Genomic DNA, 21,553 nt, shown 5'->3' with positions numbered 1-21,553 from the left:
GGGGAGTTATACGGCTCCTAGTTAGCCTAAGCGACCTAATAAAGGTCCTAATACTCCTAGTTTAACGGGTAGTCCCCTACTTACGCTAGATCTACTCCTAATAGTCTAGGTCGACTATAAAGTTAGAGATCTACGTAATTATATCGTCGAAATCGCCGTGCCTAAGATAAGGGGGTTTTAGGCGCGTTTCTTTAATAGCTTTAAACTATAACTAGTTAAAGTCGCTACCGACGAAGCTACTAACGAGCTCTAGTTTCTCTAGGTCAGAAAGGCGTCGTTTAATAATCTATTTCTTATTTAGGCTTATTATATATTACTCTTACTTAGACTAACCTACGAACCTCGAAAGTGGCCCTAAAATACGACATATTCGAAAGCTCTTATTAAGGCTATTCTAACGATATATAAAGTAGGCTACTACCCCTAGAATTAAGGGAGTTCTACCTTATTTAATCTAGATAGCTTGAAGTTCTCTTCACCCTATTTCTTTAGCTCTAAACGCCGCGGAGGTGCCTAGCTACATTAGGCAACTCCTAGGTAATAGTAGCCTAGGCTACGGTACTAACGGCGCCTACGGCTCTATAGACGAAGCTCCCCTAAGACAACTAGTAGCAACTTATAGAGGACGTAAAAAGCATAGAAACTAATAATTAGCTCCCTTACCGGTCTCTATAGATAATAATTACTTAGCTACGTACGGCGCTTATACTGTCGTATTACCGAGGGCAATAAGAAATAAGGACGACGTCCTAGGCGATTAGTAAGGCCACTCGGAATTAATACCCCTATAGCTAGGTATCGGTCGCGGCATCGATACTAGGCCCCCGCCTAACGCACGATATAGTTACGATCCGCATTATAGCAAAGGAAGACTAGGCCGAAGTTACGAAGCTATCGAATAAGGAGCTCGCCTAACGAATCAACTAACTAGGGGTAGTCGTAGTGAACTAATAGTCTAACGGTACTCTATAGATCTATACTAGCTCTACTACTACTAGGAGGCACCTAGAGGTATAGCTATAGTAGGTATCTAAGGTTATAGTATTAGTAAAGGTCTTAACGAAACAATTTACGATCCTAGTCTACGATATACCTAAGGAGTTTGACCTAACTAACTAGGGTCACCTACGCGCTCTCTAAGAGGACAACCCGGTCACTCTTAACTCTCTAATCTAGAAGGCGACTTGGCTCTATAGGAAATGGCTAGAAGGCAAGAAGGCCTCGGCGCTAATAGTATAGCTATAAGACGCGAAAGCGGCGGATCTAGCGATAGAACAAGGCCTAGTCTAGTAATATAGCCTTAAGACAGTAGAAAAGCACTCCTTGTCACGGGCAGCCCGCGACCCCTCACTGTAGCTGCGTCGGCCCGGCTGAACCGCGGACCTTCTGCATCGGGTTAGCGCGGCTTGGCTTTACTTTATAACTTCGCCGCGCCTCGCGCTCCTCTTTCGTAGCTTCGTAGAACAACAACTATCTCATTCGGACCCTATGGTACGCGCGCCCTTACAGTTTGTTCTACCTTACTACCCAGATCGCGGATCTAGGTAAGGGACGCGTAACAACAGGAACAGACAGAACCGCAGAACTCGAGAACGCGCAGAGCCGCATCAGAACACAGAACACGGTAAGGCGCACAGCGCGCAGATGCCTAGAGAACGCAACGCGGCGACACCATCAGCAGGTGGTCGCGCGCTCGTAGACAGTCAGGATACAGGCACCGTCACGCCTCCCCCGAACCCAGACAACATGACTTCACAAACAGCGAACGGCGGCATGCCACCGCCACCTAAGCCTAAGGGCAAAAGCAAGCAGCGCACATCTCTTTTCCCCGACCTCTCCTCTTTTCCTCAGAGTCAGACACAGGACGACAACCGGCGGGTCACAGTAGACACCGGTGTCGCGCTACAACAAGAGATTGATAAAGCTTACCAGAAGGCCTTCGAGCGAGAAGAAGGTGGTGAGATTGACTTTACAGAACTGTTCGAGTTCAAGCTCGAAGAGAACCCAGGCGGCGACCCAGACGAGGTGTATCTATCACTCGACGAGGCAGAACACATTCTCGCATCCGAATACCAGAATGTCACCCCAGACAACCTCACGACCCTTGCATCCCAACACCCGAAGACCACCCACGACTTCGTGCTACAAGCAGTCAACACGGCAATTACTAAGGGCAGACAACTCGATGTAATGGAGCGAGCCAACGACCTCCAGAACACCCAGTACACCACGCTGTACACCGAATACGACCGCATCTACAAGATGCTGCGAAGTGAAGAGCTTGTCACACAGAAAATGGCAGCAGATCTCAAGAGCAAGAAGGATTGCGACCCAGCTAAGTTGCAAGAGCTGGGGAAGAAATACAAGGAAGCCAACAACCTGTGCAAGCAGTTCAGCGAGATCTGCGAGAAGGAGAAGAAGAAGGCACAAGATGCTGAGGCGAAGAACCAGGCCCTACAACAAGAAGTCGATGACCTGAAGGCTCGGCTTGAGGCAGGAGACACCACACAGAACGGAGGTAGGGGCCGCTCAGGCCGCCGACCCTCTCGTTCCCGCCCACGCGAGACCTCACTCGAGCAGCTATTGCGTAGGTATCGCGAAGCTGCTGGTGGAAGGGGCGGTGGCGGTGGTGGTGATAACGATAACGATGGAGACGACGATGACCGTGGCGACAATGGCCGAGGACGTGACAACGACCGTCCGCGACCAGGACCCAACAACAGTCGTGACTCGAGAATGCGCAACACCCGCACCCAGACACCACTGGTTGACCTTCCAGAACGTCTCTTCACCATTGACCGCACCCTCACTCGCGGCATGGAGATCGGCAAGGGTGTGCCCGACCCTAAGCACTTCAAGAACGATGACGACCCCAATTTCGACAGCTGGTACAGCAGTGTTCTCCTAAAGCTGACTGTAGCAACCTTCCGCACTGAGGCAGATGGTCTGCGCTTCGTGTATGGGTGGACACAAGGTGATCCTCAGCGAAGCATCAAGCCGAGGATCCCTGTGCCTGGACAGCAGTCCTTCAACGAGTTCAAGACTGGAGAAGAGTTATTAGACTGGATGACACGCCAATATGGCACACGCAATGAGGGAACCAAGGCTATGGTTGACATTGCTACCTGCAAGCAAGAACAAGGCGAAACCTTTGTAGCCTTCCATGCCCGCTACTCGAAGTTGCGCGCCTGGATGTCATGGACCGATGAGACCGAGCTCATGCTGTTCCGTAACCGACTGAACCGCAAGTACTTCATCAAGACCTTCGGCGACCGCGAAGTCGACCGCCGCCTAGACAGCATGCAAGACGTTATCGAGGAGTGCACCGCACTGGACGAGAGTTTCTACGAGACAGATCGACTATACCCGCAGAAGGAGCGCCCCCGGGGCAATGGCAACTCGAACAGCAATGGCGGCCAGAACAACCAGAACAACGGCAACGCAGTTGCTAGTGCCGCTGCCGGTGTAGCAGGTGCCTTGGTACAGCGCCCACTACAGTACGCTGGTACCAAGAAGAAGGAGGATCTGCCGACACATCTACAGAACCTGCCTACGCTCAACCGTGAGCAGCGCGAAGACCTTAAGAAGCAGGGTAAGTGCTACCGCTGCCGTACAGGTTCTCACGTGTCGACCAACCCTGAATGCCCAATGTATGGGTACGATGGCGACTATCGCCCACCGCGTCCACGCAATACCACGCCGAATCCGAACGCGAACCTCAGTTCCCTAGCCGCCGATCCGCGGCAGGGAAATGGCACGACCGCTGCCTAAGCGTGGTAGACAGCGGTCACCCGAACTTCCTAGGACAGAAAGAGCATGAGATTGAGAGACACGGAACGCAAGAGACGGTAACAGACTATAGTGAGGAGCTTAAGATATCGGCATGCGCACTGGATAAGCAACAGCCAGCTGTGTACCCTCACATAGTGTTACCCGTAATGATACAACAGAGAAAGGCTCGAGGCCTTGTAGATTCTGCTTCCACCTCTCTCTTTCTTGACTGGAAATTCACACGCAAATACACAATACCCCTGATCCCTTTGACGCAAAGCCGACGACTAACACTGGGAGATGGAACGGCCACTGCGCGGCAGATTACACACGCGGCCCCTGTAGACGTAGTCATAGGCGATCATCACGAGCAAATGTTATGCTACGTCACCGACCTCGAATACGACATCGTCTTTGGCCTGCCGTGGCTTACAGCGCACAACCCAAACATCTTCTGGGAGACAGGCGAGGTGGCATTCAGGTCGGATTACTGCTTTGGTCACTGTCTACAGAATAAGACACCGACAACAGTGCAATCCCTGAACCACCGCGAGAAGAAGAAGCAGGCACTAGTACGATACGGACCAGAGCCCTTCACTGGAGATGTAGCGAGCTTCACAGCAGGAGGAGCAGAGCTGAATGCCTCATCATATGACCTGGAAGACATAGACGATGAAGAAGTGGACTGCCAGGGCGTTTCTCAACGCGCGTGGGGGATGTACGCGCACCGGCCTGGGGCTGAGTGCTTCTACATCATGCCCACTAGGCGTGAGAGCGACGGCGGAGAGCTTAAGCTGAGTGCAATGGCTGCTGATGATCTGGACCAATTCTTGAACAAGCAGTTCAATCACAACCCGAAGGAGAAGTTGCCGCCAATGTACCACGATATTGCGGACGCTTTCTCAGCTAAGGATCATGAAGGACTCCCACCTCACCGACTAGGCGTAGATCATGAGATTCACATTAAGCCTGATGGTCCACAAGAGCCACCATACCGCAAGCCCTACGGCCTAGCTGAGAAGGAGAACGAGGCAGTTAAAAAATGGCTAGACGAGCAAACATCTGAAGGGAAGGTGCGGAAAGCAGGGCAAAAGACGAACCAGTCTCCTGCACCAGTGCTAGTGGTACGTAAGCCTGGAGGTGGGCTGCGTGTTTGTATCGACTACAGAGGATTGAATGCGATCACTATCAAGAACCGGTATCCGATTCCCTTGATACAAGAGACGCTCAACCGCATGCACGGCAAGAAGTACTTCACAAAGCTGGACATTGTAGCAGCCTTCAACAAGTTACGGATAGCTAAAGGGCACGAGTGGTTGACAGCGTTTGCGACACGATACGGCATCTACGAGTGTCTAGTGTTGCCATTCGGCTTGTGCAACGGACCAGCATCGTTCCAATCATACATCAACAAGGTCTTGCAAGAACACCTAGACGACTTTGTGTCGGCCTACCTGGATGACGTACTTATCTTCAGTGACACCTTGGAGGAGCACATTGAACACGTGCGGAAGGTTCTCACTAAGCTACGCGATGCAGGACTTACAGTGGACATCGACAAAAGCGAATTCCACCAACAGAAGGTGAAGTATCTTGGGCTAATCATAACCCCTGACGGCATCGAGATGGACCCCGAGAAACTCGAATGTATTCAGACATGGGAAGCTCCTGAGAACCTGAAGGATGTCCAGGCCTTCCTTGGATTTGCCAACTTCTACAGGCGATTCATCGAAGCATTTTCGCGCATAGCTGCTCCTCTCACAAACCTGACCAAGTCGGACGGACCAAGCAATCACAAGAACAGAAGGATTCAATGGTCACTAGATTGCCAACGAGCCTTTGACAATTTGAAAGCTGCGTTCAGCAAAGCCGGCATGCTCGCACATTACGTGCCAGGCAGGGAAACAGTAATAGAGACAGATTCTTCAGATTTTGTGAACGCCGGCGTGCTTTCGCAGTATGACGAGAATGGTGTGCTACATCCTGTGGCCTTCTACTCGAAGAAGTTGAGTCCACAGGAGTGCAATTATGAAATCTATGATAAGGAACTGTTAGCCATCATCAAGGCTTTTGAGGAATGGAGACCCGAGCTCGCCTGCGAGGCAGATGATGAGGACTCACAGCCAGTCAAGATTTACACCGACCACAAGAACCTGGAATACTTCATGACGACAAAGCAGCTAAATCGGCGACAAGCGCGTTGGGCTGAGTTCTTGTCACAGTTCAACTTCAAGATAATATACCGTCCAGGACTTCAAGGTACAAAGCCAGACAGCCTGACGAGACGCAGCCAGGACCTTCCGCAGGGGGTGGACGACCCTCGGAACCAGCATCAGCATCAGACATTGCTGCCTCCTAAGCGATTCCTTAAGATCGCCTCACTACAGGCAACAGTAGAAGATGCGCCGGAAGAAGAGGAACCAGTACCGCTAAACCCTGAAGCTGAAGAGTTTATGCCTACAGAACGAGATGCGCCTACTGAACAACCGGCGACGCGTGAAAGTCAGCGGGAAGCCGAACTCGAGTATCGAATGTCGACGGCGTACGTAACCGATAACGAGCTCAAGACCGCGATTAAGGACCTGCAGAAAGACCGCACTCCTACACTGCTACAGAGAGCGAAGATTCACCCAGCACACTGCAAAGTGGATGGCGACCTGCTATATGTTCGAAACCAATACGACGGCTGGAGCTTATGGGTACCAAATGACCAAGCTTTACAGACCAGGATAATCAAGATAAACCATGACGCTCCAGCAGCAGGCCATCCAGGACGAGCTCGCACTTATGAACTCGTAGCACGTGAATTCTACTGGCCTGGATTAGCGAGATCCGTGCGCAGATACACCGCGAATTGCCGCACCTGCCGTACAACAAAATCTCTGCACTCCCAGCCACTAGGATTACTACAGCCACTTCCTGTTCCAGATCGGCCTTGGAAACACATTGCAGTCGACTTCGTTGTCGGACTCCCAGACAGCACTCTTGACGGCATGGTCTACAACAACATTATGACCGTCACTGACAGGCTTACTAAGGAAGTCGAGCTGATCCCTATTGGCGCAATGACAGCACAGAATACGGCAAGGCTTTTCCTCAAACATGTGTTCTGTCGGCGCGGGTTTCCTGACACCATTACATCAGACCGTGGCAAGCAGTGGGTTGCTACCTTCTGGAAGAAACTCTGCAAGATGCTCCGCACAAATCGCAAGCTGAGTTCTTCGTATCACCCAGAAACTGATGGACAGTCAGAACGCACTAACCAGGCGATGGAACAGTATCTCCGCATGTTCACCAACGAGGCACAGGATGACTGGGCAGAATGGCTGTGCCTTGCTCAGTTCGCGATCAACAATCACCTGTCTGAGACTACTGGTGTGTCGCCGTTCTACGCCACCTTAGGATACAACCCTGAGTTCATAGAGCGAGTTGACCTGAACGCTGGAAAGGAGGGAGGACTGACCACTCTCCAGCGACTGGACGCGCGATCAGCAGAAACCTTTGTGCGTCGAATTTGCGAGCTTCACAAACACCTTCAAGAGAATATGCGAATGTCACAAGCTCTCCAAGCAGAGGCAGCAAACCGCCACCGAAGCATTCCTCCAGACTACAAGGTGGGTGATTGGGTGTATCTTAGCACCAAGAACATCCGCACGACTCGACCATCTAAGAAGCTGGACAGGAGATATGCCGGCCCTTACCAGATCACGGAAGTTATGCCGGCCAGACTCTCTTATCGACTGAAACTATCAGACGCTCTAGTAGGACTTGATAACTGCTTCCACACCTCACTACTACAACGAGCCGACCACCCCGATTTCCCACCACTTGAAGGGCAGCATCTGGCGCCGCCACCACCGATAACTATCGAACCTGACACCACCGAGGCTGATGCAGCAGCCGATGTAGTGGCAGCACCTACGCACATGTACGAGGTGGAAAAGATCCTTGACATGTACACCCGTAAGCGGGCAGGCAAGGTGAAGAAGGGGCACAAGCGCAAAGTAGATACATGGTACAAGGTGAAATGGGCTGGATATCAGAACGAAGAGGATGGTGAGACCTGGCAACCTGCAGAGGACATGCTTGAACACGCAGCCGCCGCTGTTGCAGACTTTCACCATAACCGGCCGGAGTTGTCTACGCCTGTAGGCTTCGCAGCTCCATCTGACTGGTCCCTACCAGCCACTGAGATACTCGGGCTCAACTCGATCAGGGTCATTCCGAAAGACACCGTCACGAATGAGTCGCCTCGAGCCTTGCCTCTAATAGAATCTGCTCCGCACATATTCGATACTCGAGTGGAGCCTACAGAGCCTGCAATGATACCCAACTTTGGTCATAAGGATCATACGCGAGTGCGAGCCGAAGACAGACTTAGATCTGGGGCAAGCCAGCTAACTAGGCAACATGTTTCTCGAAGGAAGCCGGTCGAGGATAGTCTTGATAGAGCGAATGCGATGTTATCGGATGACGACAGGGCACTAGAGGATGATTCGGCGTTCGCGCGATTATGGAGCTCGACAGGCAAGTGGCCTCACAAGGTGAATAACGCTCAGAGGACTGAGGCGTGTTTTGGGAGGGGGGGTACTGTCACGGGCAGCCCGCGACCCCTCACTGTAGCTGCGTCGGCCCGGCTGAACCGCGGACCTTCTGCATCGGGTTAGCGCGGCTTGGCTTTGCTTTATAACTTCGCCGCGCCTCGCGCTCCTCTTTCGTAGCTTCGTAGAACAACAACTATCTCATTCGGACCCTATGGTACGCGCGCCCTTACACTCCTTATCCTTTCGTGTCCTCTAATGCTTCAAATGCTAACAGTATAGACACTAAACCTATACGTGTATAAACAAGTAGGCCTACTCGAACTATATAGGAGGCTATATATCTAGGGACTATATATCGACTACGAGACGGTACGCGAACTGTCCGGGGCACTACCTATCGTATAGTACGGAATGCCTATAGCGGAAACTAGCGAAAAACAAGTCAATTATAAACAGAACCGTCGCCCTAAGATTCTACGGCGACCGTAAGGCTAGCCTATACCGGAACTAACTAGCGGCGGTCGGGCATAAGCGCCCTAGGGCCGAGAACGATATAAAGGATACGTAACCTAGGGCGTACGGGAGGCCACGTGCTCTACTAGCTACGGCGAGGGAATCTAACTAGGCCCGGCTCCCCTTTAGTATATAGCCGATAGGCGTAGACTAGGACGTATAGGGTAGTAGGACATAGGACGATATAGAGGAAATGATTGTCGATGCCGATAACTAGCCTCGACACGCTTAGTATCATCTAGTATAACGTCAACTATAGTAAGGATATAGTCTAGAACCATTTCCTATACGAGGCGGACCCGCGCGTCCACTACGTCCTTATAATCTAGGAGCTATAGATTAACCCGCACTATAAGAGACTAACGACCTATAAGTCACTAGGCTATACGACATGCCTACGAGGCGACGGTAGACCCCGTACGTGCTTCTATATTAGTAAGGACATACTAGAATCCGACTAGGAGGTAGTGTACTACGTAGACGAAGAAGGCGGGGGCGATATTACCTCCCTCTACGTAGGTAGCACCTGGATACATAACCTATATATACAACCGCTAGCCTCGAGGTCTAGCCGCGACCTAGGGGTCTATAGACACCTAGACAGTACGCTTAAGAGACAAGGGTACTATATCGTAGTAGGAGACTTTAATATATACTACCCTTCCTAGGAAAGCCTTATATAGCCGTACCCTATAGCCGACGAAGTACTCGACTTAATAGCGAGCAACGTAATTGCCCTTAAAACCCTAAAGGACCTAGGTACCTAGAAGAGAGGGGGACTCTAAGGTACGATCGACCTCTCCTAGATCTTAGATAGCTACTACTATACGGTAACCTACTATAGGATCGAACATAAACTCAAGGCGTCGTTAAACTATATACTAGTCAGGGCCTCTATTACGATATAGATATAACGTATACTAGCGAGAACCCCTAAGCTAAACTAGGAAAAGGCCTACTAGGCTAATATCTAGGCGTACCTTAATAACTTCGAGAGGCTAGTCTAGATCGCGTAGTATTAATACAATAGTAAAGACGAGATAGACGAGGTAGTCTAAGGGTTAATAGACGAAATAAGAAAAGCGACCTTACTTTACGTTCCGCTTACCTAACTAACGACATAGTCTAAACTATACTAGACGCCGAAGTATACTACGGTAGTAAGAGAAGTAAGGAGAGCCCGCCGGGTATAGACGAGTAGCTATAGCGAGGAGGCCTAGAACGTATATAGGGAGGTATACTAATAGAAGAAAGCTATAATACGGAGGGAGAAAGTAGTCGGCTAGAGGGCTATAGTAGAAGAACTCGCCGGCAAGCTAGCGAGAATATAGAAGCTAGCGAAATAGGCCCGATAGGACCCTATATAGGGCCCCTCCTTCTCTATCCTAGCGCTATAATCGCCTAGTAGCCCGGTTAGCGACCCCGAGGCTAAGGCGCGTCTACTAGCTAGTAAGTTCTTCCCGCCCCTAGTCGAGGCTAATCTAAGCGACATAAATAGCTCTACTCCCCTAGCCCCTAGTATCGCGGTCTAATAGGAGGTGTCCGAGGGAGAAGTTGCCGCTATACTAAGGAAGTTGCCGGCGAAGAAAGCCCCGGGGCCGGATAGGATCCTAAACGAGCTACTAAAGAAGTGTAGAGATCAACTAGCCCTAGTAGTTATAGCGATCTTTAACGCCTGCCTATAGACCGGATACTACCCGATAGCTTTTAAACAATCGACGACAGTAGTCCTACGTAAGCCGTAAAAGGAAGACTATACGTAGGTGAAGTCGTACCGCCTAATTGCGCTCCTTAACACTCTTAGGAAGGCGCTTAAGAAGCTAGTTATAACGAGACTCTCCGAGGCGGTAGAGGAACACTCCCTACTCCCGGACACCTAGATAGGTGCGCGCCTATAGCGATCGACGCTATCCGCGATAGAACTTATCACCTCTTAGGTAAAGGCTATCTAGTATAAGAATAGGGACAAGGTAGCTTCCTTACTTAGCCTAGACATATCGGGAGCCTTCGACTACGTGTTATACCCGCGGCTACTCTATATCCTAAGGTCGAAAGGACTCCCTAAGTAGCTTATTAACTTCGTACGGTCCTACCTCTAAAACCGTAGCACGTCGATCCTAGTCGGCTAGTATAGAAGCCTATTTTAAGTAGTCTATACTAGAATCCTATAAGGCTTAATACTAGTACCTATTCTGTTCCTCTTCTTTATAGCGACGCTACTCCTAGCCCTAGAATCCTAGAACACCGCTACGAGCGGCTTCGTAGACGACATAAACATCCTAGCGTAGTCTTCCTCGACTAAGGAGAACTATAGGCTACTAGAAGAGAAGTATAAGATCTACGAGGACTAGGCTAGGAGGTACGGGGCTCGGTTTACCCTAGAAAAGTATAATCTAATATACTTTACGCGCCGGCTACGGTTCTATAATATATAAGCTTCTATCTAGATATAGGGGTATACGACTAACCTAGCAAATTAGCTTAGGATCCTCGGACTATAGGTAGACCCGGCGCTACGGTAGAGGAAGTACGTATAGGCAATATTACGGAAAGCTAAACAGAATATAGCATTATACTAGAGGCTTACTACGTCTATATAGGGGGCGGACTTCCGGTAGTTACGACTTCTATATACGGCTATTATACGGCTAGTCCTTACCTATAGTAGCTAAGTATAGTCCTTAGGCGAGAGGGCCTACCTATCGAAGGGACTCGTCGCGCCGCTAGCGAAGATCTAAAACTAATGCCTAAGGAAGGTCACCGGGGTATATAAGTCGACACTAATAAGGATACTTAAGTACGAGACCGCTATACCGCCGATCGACCTATATATCTAGAGACTATAGACCTCCTACTTAGGCAAGTCGGTATAGTACCTAGTATAGAAGGTCATCGCTAGTATAGCCGTAAGGGCCCGCGAATTAGTACTAGCGTATAAGGGCATTCGACCCGGAAACGAGCCGAACTACCGGGTAAGGGACGAATAGCTAGTAATATAATAGGAAGGTAAGAAATTGTTTATAGAGCAACTATAGAAAGAGAGGTAGAACAACTAGGTTATAGGATATAGTAGACGCCCTTAGCTAGCGGGATAACCTAAGGAATAGTTAGCTACGAAATCCGCGGTTAAGTACCCCCCGAAGCTTATCTACTACCGCCTTACGAGGGTATAGAGTAGTATAGTAACCTAACTACGAAGCGAACACATCGGCCTCTAGGGGTACCTATTATAGAGGAAGGTTCTAGGATATACGAATACTAGCTACCCCTACGGCTATCGCTCCTAGAACGTACGGTACATACTCCTCGTCTATCCGAGGTAGTCGCTAGGAAGGAGGGAGTAGATAGTAAAGGCGAGGAACCGGACGATTAGGGTACTTCTTAATAACGCTAAGGACCTACGGCGTATTACGAACTAGATACTAGAGAAGGGCTAGCTAGAATAGTACCGCCTAGTAGGAGTAGTATAGGAAGAGAGGACACGACGTAGCGCGACGAGACCGGCTAGAAGCGGGGGCTAACGGGGTAGTAATATAGACTACGTACGTTTAGAGGGAAAGCTAATCTAGATAAGGAGTAGTCGGGGGCGGGAAGGGTTTTTACCTATTCGGGTTTCCCTTTATATATAATAATAGATATATACCTATATAAGCCGGATAGGGTCCTAGAATAGGGGAATAACAAATCTATCTATCTATTTAGGCTAATCTAGGCTCTTATAGACGATATCTAGTTAAGGTACTCGTCGTTCTAAGCGTTAGACTTTAGAATAGGGGGATCCCCTATCCTAGGCGCCTTGCCTCTACTAGCTAGCTCGTTATATAGGCCGAAGTTATCTTTGTCTAGGTAGTCCGCCCTATCTATCTCCGCGTCGCTATTACGGTTAGGGCGGCGGTACGACCGAGTAGCTAGGGGTATAGCCTAAGTAGCCCTAAAGGTATCGTTTAGGCTAGTAGGCTAAGCCGCGTAGTTATCGCCTAGGGCGCGACTATAGGCTAGGCCCTCTCCGACTAGATAAGTAGCAAAACCTTACTAATCCGGTAGGTAATAACCGCCTTAATTAGGGTATTAGTTAGTGTCCTCTATACTAAAGGTTTAAGTAGCCCGCCCCGTTCGTAGGAGCTAAGATAAGGTTAGTAAGGTTACCTCGCTTAGCTTTAGTACTAAGGTCCGACTGAGGCGTAAGTTAGAGACTTATAGCTTAGGAGATTTACTTATAGGCTAATTTAACCTAATAGAAAGGCTAAAAGGAAGGGAAGCTACTAGATGTAAGAACCTTGGCGAGTGTGAATCTGAGATACAGGAAAGCTACCTGAGAAAACTCTAAATACAAAGCTGAGCGCCAAGCCGGCGGTGTGTTCGGATAAGAACGTCACAGTTATCGCGGTCGATCATCACGTGAGCCGAAGCTGGACCTCGATCCTTCTCCTTTCGTCAACCGTTCCTGCCTACCCAAGTTTTTGCATTAGCGCAGCCATGTCACAACGCTGTCTTCCTTTCGTCAAATCAGTGTGGGAGTCCTTCAGGGCCAATTCAGGCTTGGAGCCAAGGTGCGTTGAAGTCTTGGACCACTCTATGAACTCTTTGTTAACGTTATCTCAGACTGCTTGATGGCGTACGTGAACCCGATCAAGACGACTGAGGTCGTTTGTATCAAGCCGCCTGCAGAAGACTAGGCCAGGAGATACATACACATATTAGGTGCGACTAACGCCCGTGTTTCTATCACAGCTACGAGTCACTGCTGCCAGGCCTGGGACTGTGAATTTCGAGCTGGACATACAGAAGGAACATACTGTACGGCATGCCTTTTCTCTCTACACCAAGAGACTACATGCTGGCTGAAATGGTATTGACGTCTGGATAGAACCGTCTCCAAATCCTTCATGGCGGCACGATAGCGTCGATGGTTGATCTGGGTGGGAGTCTGGCAGTTGCTTCTCGGGGCTTGTTCGCTACGGGTGTTAGCACGGATCTGAATGGTATCTTGAATCCTGTGTTCTTTCTGCTGGCTTCTCAGTATATCTTAATCCCCCACGATATAGCACTGACGATCCGCCATAGTTACTTATCTCAACTCCGGCGGCAAAGTCGGCGACACGATCAGAGCGGAAGTCACTTGTGATAAGTTCGGCAAAACACTTGCTTACACCTCTATCAAGTTTCTGAACAATAAGGATGAGGTTGTGGCGAGGGGGAGTCATACCAAGTATGTGAGTATTGCGTGGAAGGATCCGAACAACATCACTGAAGAGTTGAGTCCGAGGCCTGGGTCGAGTTCTGGGTGAGTAGAGAGTGAGAGCAAGTGCAGTGTGGTTGTACAACCGCGGAAGCATCCCTCATGAGTACAGTCGAAGACAGGCTCAGCGAGACGTCAAACGAATGAGTAGTGCACAGCAGCGGTGCCTAGCAATTCTGAGGGCCTTGCTCAACTTTCTGAGCCTCTACGTCTGGTATCATCTAACATTCTAGCAACCTCTTCCACATCACCCATTCACCATCTAAACATGCTGTAGAACCTTAGCAGCCTCAGTTACAGTAACACCCGGCGCCTCATCCTCCACAAAAATATCCTTCACAGCCCCATTCTCCACAATGGCCGCATACCTCTGCGAACGGTGGTTGCCCAACAACCCACTCGCATCAAAATCGAGACCCGCAGCCTTCGAGAACGCACCAGTGTCGTCGGCGAGGAAGTGCACAAGTGGGTGGTTGGCATTCAGCTTCTCCTTCCAGGCCTGGGTGGTGAAGGCATCGTTGACAGCGACGATGTAGATGCCCTTGACGCCCTTGGCCGCGAATTGGTCGGCTTGCTGGACGTAGCCGGGGACTTGCGAGGAGCAGGGTGGGGTGAAGGCGCCGGGGACGCCGACGATGATGTTGGTGCCGGGGAGGGAGGAGAGGTCGACGGTGCCTTTCTCGGGGTTGTCTTCCTTGAGGGCGGCGGAGGAGGGGATCTTGTCGCCTTTGGAGAGGGTCTTCGCCTTGCCCTTGAGCTTGTCGACGAGTGCGCTGGGGTGGTGTCAGCGGTGTCAGCATGGGTTTGAAGCAGTAGGAGCTTGGTGTGGGGACTCACGACATGATTGTGAGGTGTTCTTGAGATTGATGTGAGTCTTGGCTTGTTTTGCTCAATAGTTGACGCTGTGTAACCTTCAGATGTGTTTAGGGAGAGTACTTTAAGTATATGTACTCATGCAAGCGCCATCAAGGTACCTGCCCCGCCATCCCCAAGCTACGCAATGGCAACAACGGTCTGGACCCCACTACCGATGACGAGTTCCCTTCTAACAATTCCAAAACATTCTGCTCCCGCGGACAAATGGGCATCAGATCATCATTCTGCTGCGGATCTAGCTCTTCGCTAGTGGGCAGAAGCGATGATGCCATTCGAAAGATAGCTCATGTGCTGACTCGTCCAGTGAAGCCAATTGAGCATCATCGGACTGAGCAGCAGCTCCTTACCGCAGCACGCATTCGAAGCAGCCTCGAAAGACGATAACAGGCGTGTCACTGAACGTGAATAATCTGGAAGTCTTGCCGTGTCAAGCACGATGCGCTCCCGTTACTGCCGCAGGCTGACGATCGATGGCTATAGCCTAGAAAGTGTGGAAGGTCGACGAAGATGAGTACCCCGACATGACTGGACTACAGTGGTACATGAACGTATCTGGCAGACTTTGGAGACACGATGGACAACGACTCATGGGAGAATTCGTTAGCCGCAACAGAGATTGCAGATACACAAATGTTGCTTGAGTGGAGGTGGAACAATGCTGGTGAGGAAGACACTTCCGAACTGCCAGGCCATGGCCACCACGTCACGGATGAAGAACGATAGATGCACTACGACAGACGAATCAGAACACCTCGAGCAGCTGATGAGGGGGGATTGCCATCTTGACGAGGAGATAAGCGTCCAGCATGAGAGGAGCATGCAGCCATTACTTCTGCCCACAAAGCCCAGCTACGGTACTCAAGAGGTCTCAAAGACCGGCGATGGAGCCCTATCACGCGAGGAGGACACATGAGACAACATTGAGCAAGCTGTGAGCCGGATGTCGCAGAAGGCTCCGTGGAGATGTTTGATCTGTCGGAACATTGGGTGTCCTCGCTGTGCTGTTCACAGCGTGTAGGCCTCAGAAGACCGTCCTTACAATACGACTGTGCTGAATGTGATACGATCTCCTCTTGTGCGCACGATGTTCAGTTAGACTGCACATCGAACTCCAGAACGGTCAGCTGCTAACGTGACAGTGCACGATCCACCGCGTTTGATTAAATGGCGCGTCTACGCGTGAACTGACCTTGGCGGGTCGTCAATCATCGCGTAAGCACGAAGTACTTGCTTCCTCAACATCAACATATTCTCAAGTCCTTGATCTGAAGGGACAGGCTAACCATGAGCCAGGGCCATACAGTATCACGGAAGCGCATTAAGCTCGAAGACGAAAGCGACAGCGATAATGACAAGAAACACGTCGACGCGATTCAAGCTCCCGAACTACAATATGGCCCAATTCCTAGCAACGAAGAGCTGATGAATCGCCAAAGACAGCAGAGCCACGTTGGTCCAATGCTGGCGCCTGCGCCTATGTACTACGGCGCGCCTCCGCCACTTCCAGGACCTATGTACTATGCTGCTCCTCCAGGCCCAATGTATATACCGCCGCCGCCGATGATGCCACCGCCAATGCCTGCGTATCTCTCGTATGAGCCGCCGCCGCCGATGGTTCCATCCGAAACAATGGCTGCGGCCTTGAATCCGGATGCACTGCCAGCTCTTGTACTCAAGATAGCATACCGAGACCCCACTGGCACCGCTCGAATACTACTCACAAGTGCCTACAACTCCCACGGCCACGCCGAGGCTGTAGCCCAGCGTAAGACACAACATGAAGTCCTTGATTTCGACCAGTACAGTAAAGATGCCTGGCACACTCTCAACACTAGCCACTACACGAACCTCAAAAGTAGTAAGCAATACGAGGCCTCGTTCGATGCTTTTGAAGAAGTAAAAGGAATGCATCGAAGCGATTGCAGAGCAAGCGCATGCCGACACGTCTTTCGGCACGAAACTGAGTGCACTAGAGACATTGCGCAAGATTGGTAAGACCATCGTGCTCTCGAGTGGAGACTGCTTGCAATCGGAGGTCAGGAAGCAGTTCCAAGGTGACTCGTGTCTACCGGACACGATGAAGGGGATCTTGGACTCCATGGAAGAGGAGGAGTGTCTGCAGGCTGGAGAGAATGTGCTGGATGTTGGAAAAGGAGAACTACTGGATAAGGCTGAGTGGTTGGCCCGACAGTGGAAGAGTTACTGCTTAGCTGGCGAGGAGAGCTTTGATGATGTGCTTGAGGCACTTGGATACGACAATGTCACGAGCGAAGAGGACTCAGACTAAGAATGGAGGCGTGGGGATTGGTGGACAAAGGCGCTGTTGGATGCCCAAGAGTAAGACGATGCATAATACGGCTGTCTTAGGTGTTGAGGCAGACAATCAGTTGGTGTTGATGAATACTTGGAGAACGAAGATGGCAGCTCAATGGTGCGCGATACTATGAAGTACCCCTAGGCTTACCACCACCCGTAGTGGTGATCTGACCTGAGCAGCCAAGACGATGGCTGCATGAAAGAACCTTGACAATCCTACGCTATGACAAGAGCACCCATAGAACCAGATACGTACCTGCACTACCTTCGATATCGGGCGAAAGGCATTGCTCTCAACCTCTTCGATGACCTCCTCGATCCATCGCATCTTCACCCCAGAAACACAAGACCAACGCCAACCCAAATAACACCCCATCAACGCATCCATGCCCCCCAACCCTCATCTCCGCAACCCCCTCAGCCTACGCCCGGATTGACCGCATCGCATTCATGGAAAAAGGCGTCGACTTCATCCTCCAGAACGAAGTTTCCTGGAATGGCGAGGAAACTTAGACATCAATTCGCATCTGTCTTCGTCACATGCTATGAACGGTCCGTTCACCCGGGGTTTCAGATGTGCACACGAGGCCTGTGGCAGATCTTTCGATCGGTTCAAGAAATTTCAGCAACACTTTGACCAACACGTCAGTCACGACATCAATCCAGGCCTAGAAGTTGAGAACTGGCGGAGCACTCTGTTACTTGGAGCTTCGACGTCTGCGATACGCGTCAACGACGACCCACAGCGGGCGTGTCAGCCGTTCAGATGTACAGTCGCTTCATGTGAAGAGACATTCTCGCTCGAGAAGCACCTTGAGCTTCACTACCACCATCGGCACACTGATCGGCCGATGTCACGTGCCTATCAATGTGCATGTGGAACGTATTTCGACATAACGAGGGAGTTTCGCCAGCACATAGTGAAGGATCATGCTGTACGAATAGCCGATGGTAAAGCTGTGGCACCACCTCGCCCGTCGCGACAAGTCTACTCCTGTCCGCATGTGCAGTCCAGCTAGGGTCTCAAGCTGCCTTGATGGCTCATGAATGTGCGCCATCAGACGTGCGTTGCAATCGCCCAGGCTGCATACGAGATGTCCAGAACACGATGCAGGCGCAATATCATCGTATGTTCTGCAACATCGCACCGCTATTGATGGGCCTGAGAAAGATTTGACCATGCCGGAAGTCGAAATGCAATGCGAATTATACAAGCATCAGCGCCCGCGATGGACACGAGGAGAAGTGCACACATGTCAACATAAGCACGACCCAGCTACCACCTGTCGCTACACTTCTGCAAACTCAAGACCCTCCGCTGGTGCTGAGTTCCTCCGGGCGTAGCTCTGTGGTCACTGTGCTTGGCCATACGGCGGCTGGGCAGAAGTCACTGAGAGATGAAGAGGACTCGATCACGAGTCAAGTGGAAAGCTTCGATCGTGCCGCTCAGGTATTTGAGCAGGAATGGACCGACACTTGGCAGGCCATTGACCATACTCTGGTGCCGCAATACCCAAAGATCACGAGTGCCACACCTGAGTTGCAGTGTCCATTCGCAGACCTGTGTGCTGCTGCAACGCTCCTTCAGAGCCTGATCGCCGGTATTCTAGGATCTCTCGCTGCTATACTCAATTCTCTAGAGGCCGCTACCATGTTTGAGGGACAACACCTTCAGATCATGGATCAGCTGTTAGAAGCGGTCGGCGATATTCACGGCCAGCACAGATTCGAGGAGACGGAAGCTCGTGGACGCGATCGCAATACTGGAGCCCCTCGTCAAGGCTACCAGCCTCCTCACGACATCGCTCGAATTTCCAAGGCTCTGGAGGCAGTGGACTACTCTCAGCGCTGCAGAACAATCTTGGCGCAGCTGGACATCATCTTCTCGATGATCCTCGGTCGCAAGTACGTGTCCAACCTAATAGATCAAGCCAACGACAGTAGCGAGCATGGCGCGGACGAAGAGCCAACGCAGATCGACACGGATGGAGAGGACGATGCCGGTACTCCAGGAGGTCATAAGGAAGACGCCATGCAAATCGACACAGGCGGAGTCGAGCTAGGCGCCACCGAGAGTACAGCGGATGTCACCATGTCTGAGGATCTCGCTGGCGAGGTCGACGGCCTAGAAGAGGGAGAGGCATCTGGACTCACCGAGTACGATGAGATGGTATTCCTCTCACGATTCCAAGAGGAAGCAACATTCGAGGATGTCGAAGGCCCTCGGACCCCAGAGGCTCAAATACTCGACGACATCGCTACTAATGGCGGCACTGTCGAGCTCGAAGGCGTCAGCTACCGCCATTTCGATGTTTTAGGAGATGGCAATTGCATGGAGCGTACGTTTGCTAGAGCACTATACGATGACGAGAAATACTATCCAACAGTACGCGCTGAGCTCATTCGCCACCTTCTTGACGTTCTTGCAGTCAGCGATGATCTGGATCTCCACGACGTTCTAATGGATCACTGCATCGATCTCGACAGACAGAGCGATGATCCTGGCCAACCTTCGTTGTTTCAGCAAACCATGCAAGAGAGAGCATAGAGCACCGTTGAGCTCGCCGAAGTGATGGCTATCCTTTGGGACGTGCAGGTCCTTATCTGGTATCCTTGGATTAGCGATGGCACCGTCACATGGCATCTACAAGCTTGCGGTGGACCAGGCGCTCGACAGGTGGGTATCATCAACTGGGTGAACAGTCATCACTGGGCGGCGGTAGTGCCCTTTCCAGATACTCCCACTTATGACCCAAGCCAACTCACTGCGGATCAAACGAGATCCTTCAACCCCGATCAATGATCGCAGCAGGTTTGTACGCCGCGTAGCACCAACAAGCCTCTCGGTGGCCAACATCGACCGTCAGCCGGATCCTCAGCAGACAGAGCAGCAGTATGACGACCACGACGTCGCTGCTGTGTCAGTAGGCGTGTCCTTATTGCGTGCGCGGATGCTGCGTCCAACTCTGCCGAAGAAGCCACCGCTTACGCGCCTTGTGGAGATCAGCAATCACTGCAGTGCTGATGAGAAATCTCTGACAGTAACAAAGCTGAAGCGACGCGGAGACAAGTACAAGTTCTTTCAGTTCGGCAAGTATAGAGTCATCGACATCTCAGACTCACCACGCGAGCGTACCGATGAAAAGGCAGAGATGCTGCAGCAGTTGCAGAGTGTGCAGCTTGGCGAGCGATCCCTACTGGCGCCGAATCAGACATCAGAAGATGCTGGAAGCGGTTTTGACCTTGGAGACCATGAGGGATTTGATGCAGTCTTCAACGCGAAGCAGGTGCTGGTGCTGGCGCAGGGGCATATGGATGCGATGGCTTTGCGATTCTTCGAGACGAGTCGAGGGCATAGTAGTTCTGAGTGAGTCTGGTTGGTCTCTAATGTGGAAATATGCTGATCGTCACAACACAGATGGCTCTCCCGCCAAGATCGTAAGATTGAAGGTGCTATGCGAGCGTAATCAGACTCTGTGAAAGCCGCGAATGGTGGATGGCTTGTGGCCGATGTGTGCAGTATAGCAGATATCGCTGTGGGTTGTGCGGTGGACTGGGTTGATTCTTCGGGTTGTGTAAAGGGTGGAGGAGGAGTATCCTGAGTTCGCAAAGTGGTTTGAGGAGTTGAGCCAGAGGCCTACATTTCAGCAGACGAAGCCGATTATGATTGAGATGAAGGACAAGGTTGTTTGATGTCCATGACCAGGCTCTGGATGTCGTCACTAGAAGCTAAGCCAGGAACATCTCTAAATGACTTTGATGGTATGAAACCTGCCATCGAAGCTAATGCATGGGAGGCTGTTCTTCGAGGGTTGTTGATAGAGTCCTTGAAGTAGGCGGAAAGAGCTGCGATATTCAGGTTCGACGAGCGAACTCATCCATCCACAACGAGAATATGTGCCATCATGGCCATCTACACCTTGAAGCAGCAGAGCATGAATTGTTTCCGGGTGTCGATCGTCAGAGCCGTCTCTTTCCCTTGTGTGGATGCTTGCTAGCGCGCAATAAACATGGGGCACTGTTGCTGGATTTTCCCGCAGGCAATCGTCCCAGTAGACACAGGCGAATATTTTCTCATGTCTCGTGTCAGACAGTCTACCGATCGACGTGGTGAACCCCACGCCCATGTCGAGAAGGTCTTCGATGATCTCGCTGGTCAGGTGCAGTTTGAGTAGTACGCAATGAAGCCACAAGGAGCCACCAAGGACGTGTCCCAGGGGGTCGTCAGAAGCTAGTCGGAGACTGACGTTGCTCACTGTCCACCATAATAACGTGGTACCTTCACTTTCAAGTA

The 21,553-nt window shown here is 51.0% G+C and overlaps 5 protein-coding genes across 5 annotated transcripts; 4 read left to right on the top strand and 1 right to left on the bottom strand.

The window, feature by feature from the left end:
• Nucleotides 1-13,304: 13,304 nt before the first annotated feature.
• Nucleotides 13,305-14,116, top strand: CLAFUR5_10493 (Putative esterase; the record flags this gene model as incomplete). Its single annotated transcript, XM_047909641.1, has 5 exons — nt 13,305-13,378; nt 13,431-13,443; nt 13,560-13,625; nt 13,696-13,810; nt 13,893-14,116. 5 exons carry the CDS (start codon nt 13,305-13,307, stop codon nt 14,114-14,116), a joined length of 492 nt encoding a protein of 163 aa, XP_047764478.1.
• Nucleotides 14,117-14,329: 213 nt separating this feature from the next.
• On the bottom strand, nt 14,330-14,909 carry CLAFUR5_10492 (Peroxisomal membrane associated protein 20; the record flags this gene model as incomplete). Its single annotated transcript, XM_047909640.1, has 2 exons — nt 14,330-14,840; nt 14,905-14,909. 2 exons carry the CDS (start codon nt 14,907-14,909, stop codon nt 14,330-14,332), a joined length of 516 nt encoding a protein of 171 aa, XP_047764477.1.
• A 1,318-nt stretch (nt 14,910-16,227) lies between these two features.
• CLAFUR5_10491 (uncharacterized protein) lies at nt 16,228-17,230 on the top strand (the record flags this gene model as incomplete). The annotated part of the gene is made up of 2 exons (XM_047909639.1): nt 16,228-16,801; nt 16,869-17,230. 2 exons carry the CDS (start codon nt 16,228-16,230, stop codon nt 17,228-17,230), a joined length of 936 nt encoding a protein of 311 aa, XP_047764476.1.
• Nucleotides 17,231-18,910: 1,680 nt separating this feature from the next.
• Nucleotides 18,911-19,807, top strand: CLAFUR5_10490 (uncharacterized protein; the record flags this gene model as incomplete). The annotated part of the gene is made up of 1 exon (XM_047909638.1): nt 18,911-19,807. The coding sequence occupies one exon, from the start codon at nt 18,911-18,913 to the stop codon at nt 19,805-19,807; it is 897 nt and encodes a 298-aa protein (XP_047764475.1).
• A 199-nt stretch (nt 19,808-20,006) lies between these two features.
• Nucleotides 20,007-20,726, top strand: CLAFUR5_10489 (uncharacterized protein; the record flags this gene model as incomplete). Its single annotated transcript, XM_047909637.1, has 2 exons — nt 20,007-20,626; nt 20,678-20,726. The coding sequence occupies 2 exons, from the start codon at nt 20,007-20,009 to the stop codon at nt 20,724-20,726; spliced, it is 669 nt and encodes a 222-aa protein (XP_047764036.1).
• Between the last annotated feature and the right edge of the window lie 827 nt (nt 20,727-21,553).

Source organism: Fulvia fulva, chromosome 7 (assembly GCF_020509005.1).
Source record: "Fulvia fulva chromosome 7, complete sequence".
Taxonomy (NCBI): domain Eukaryota; kingdom Fungi; phylum Ascomycota; class Dothideomycetes; order Mycosphaerellales; family Mycosphaerellaceae; genus Fulvia; species Fulvia fulva.
Note: the sequence above shows the minus strand (reverse complement) of the source record. Positions and strands in the feature narration are given on the sequence as shown.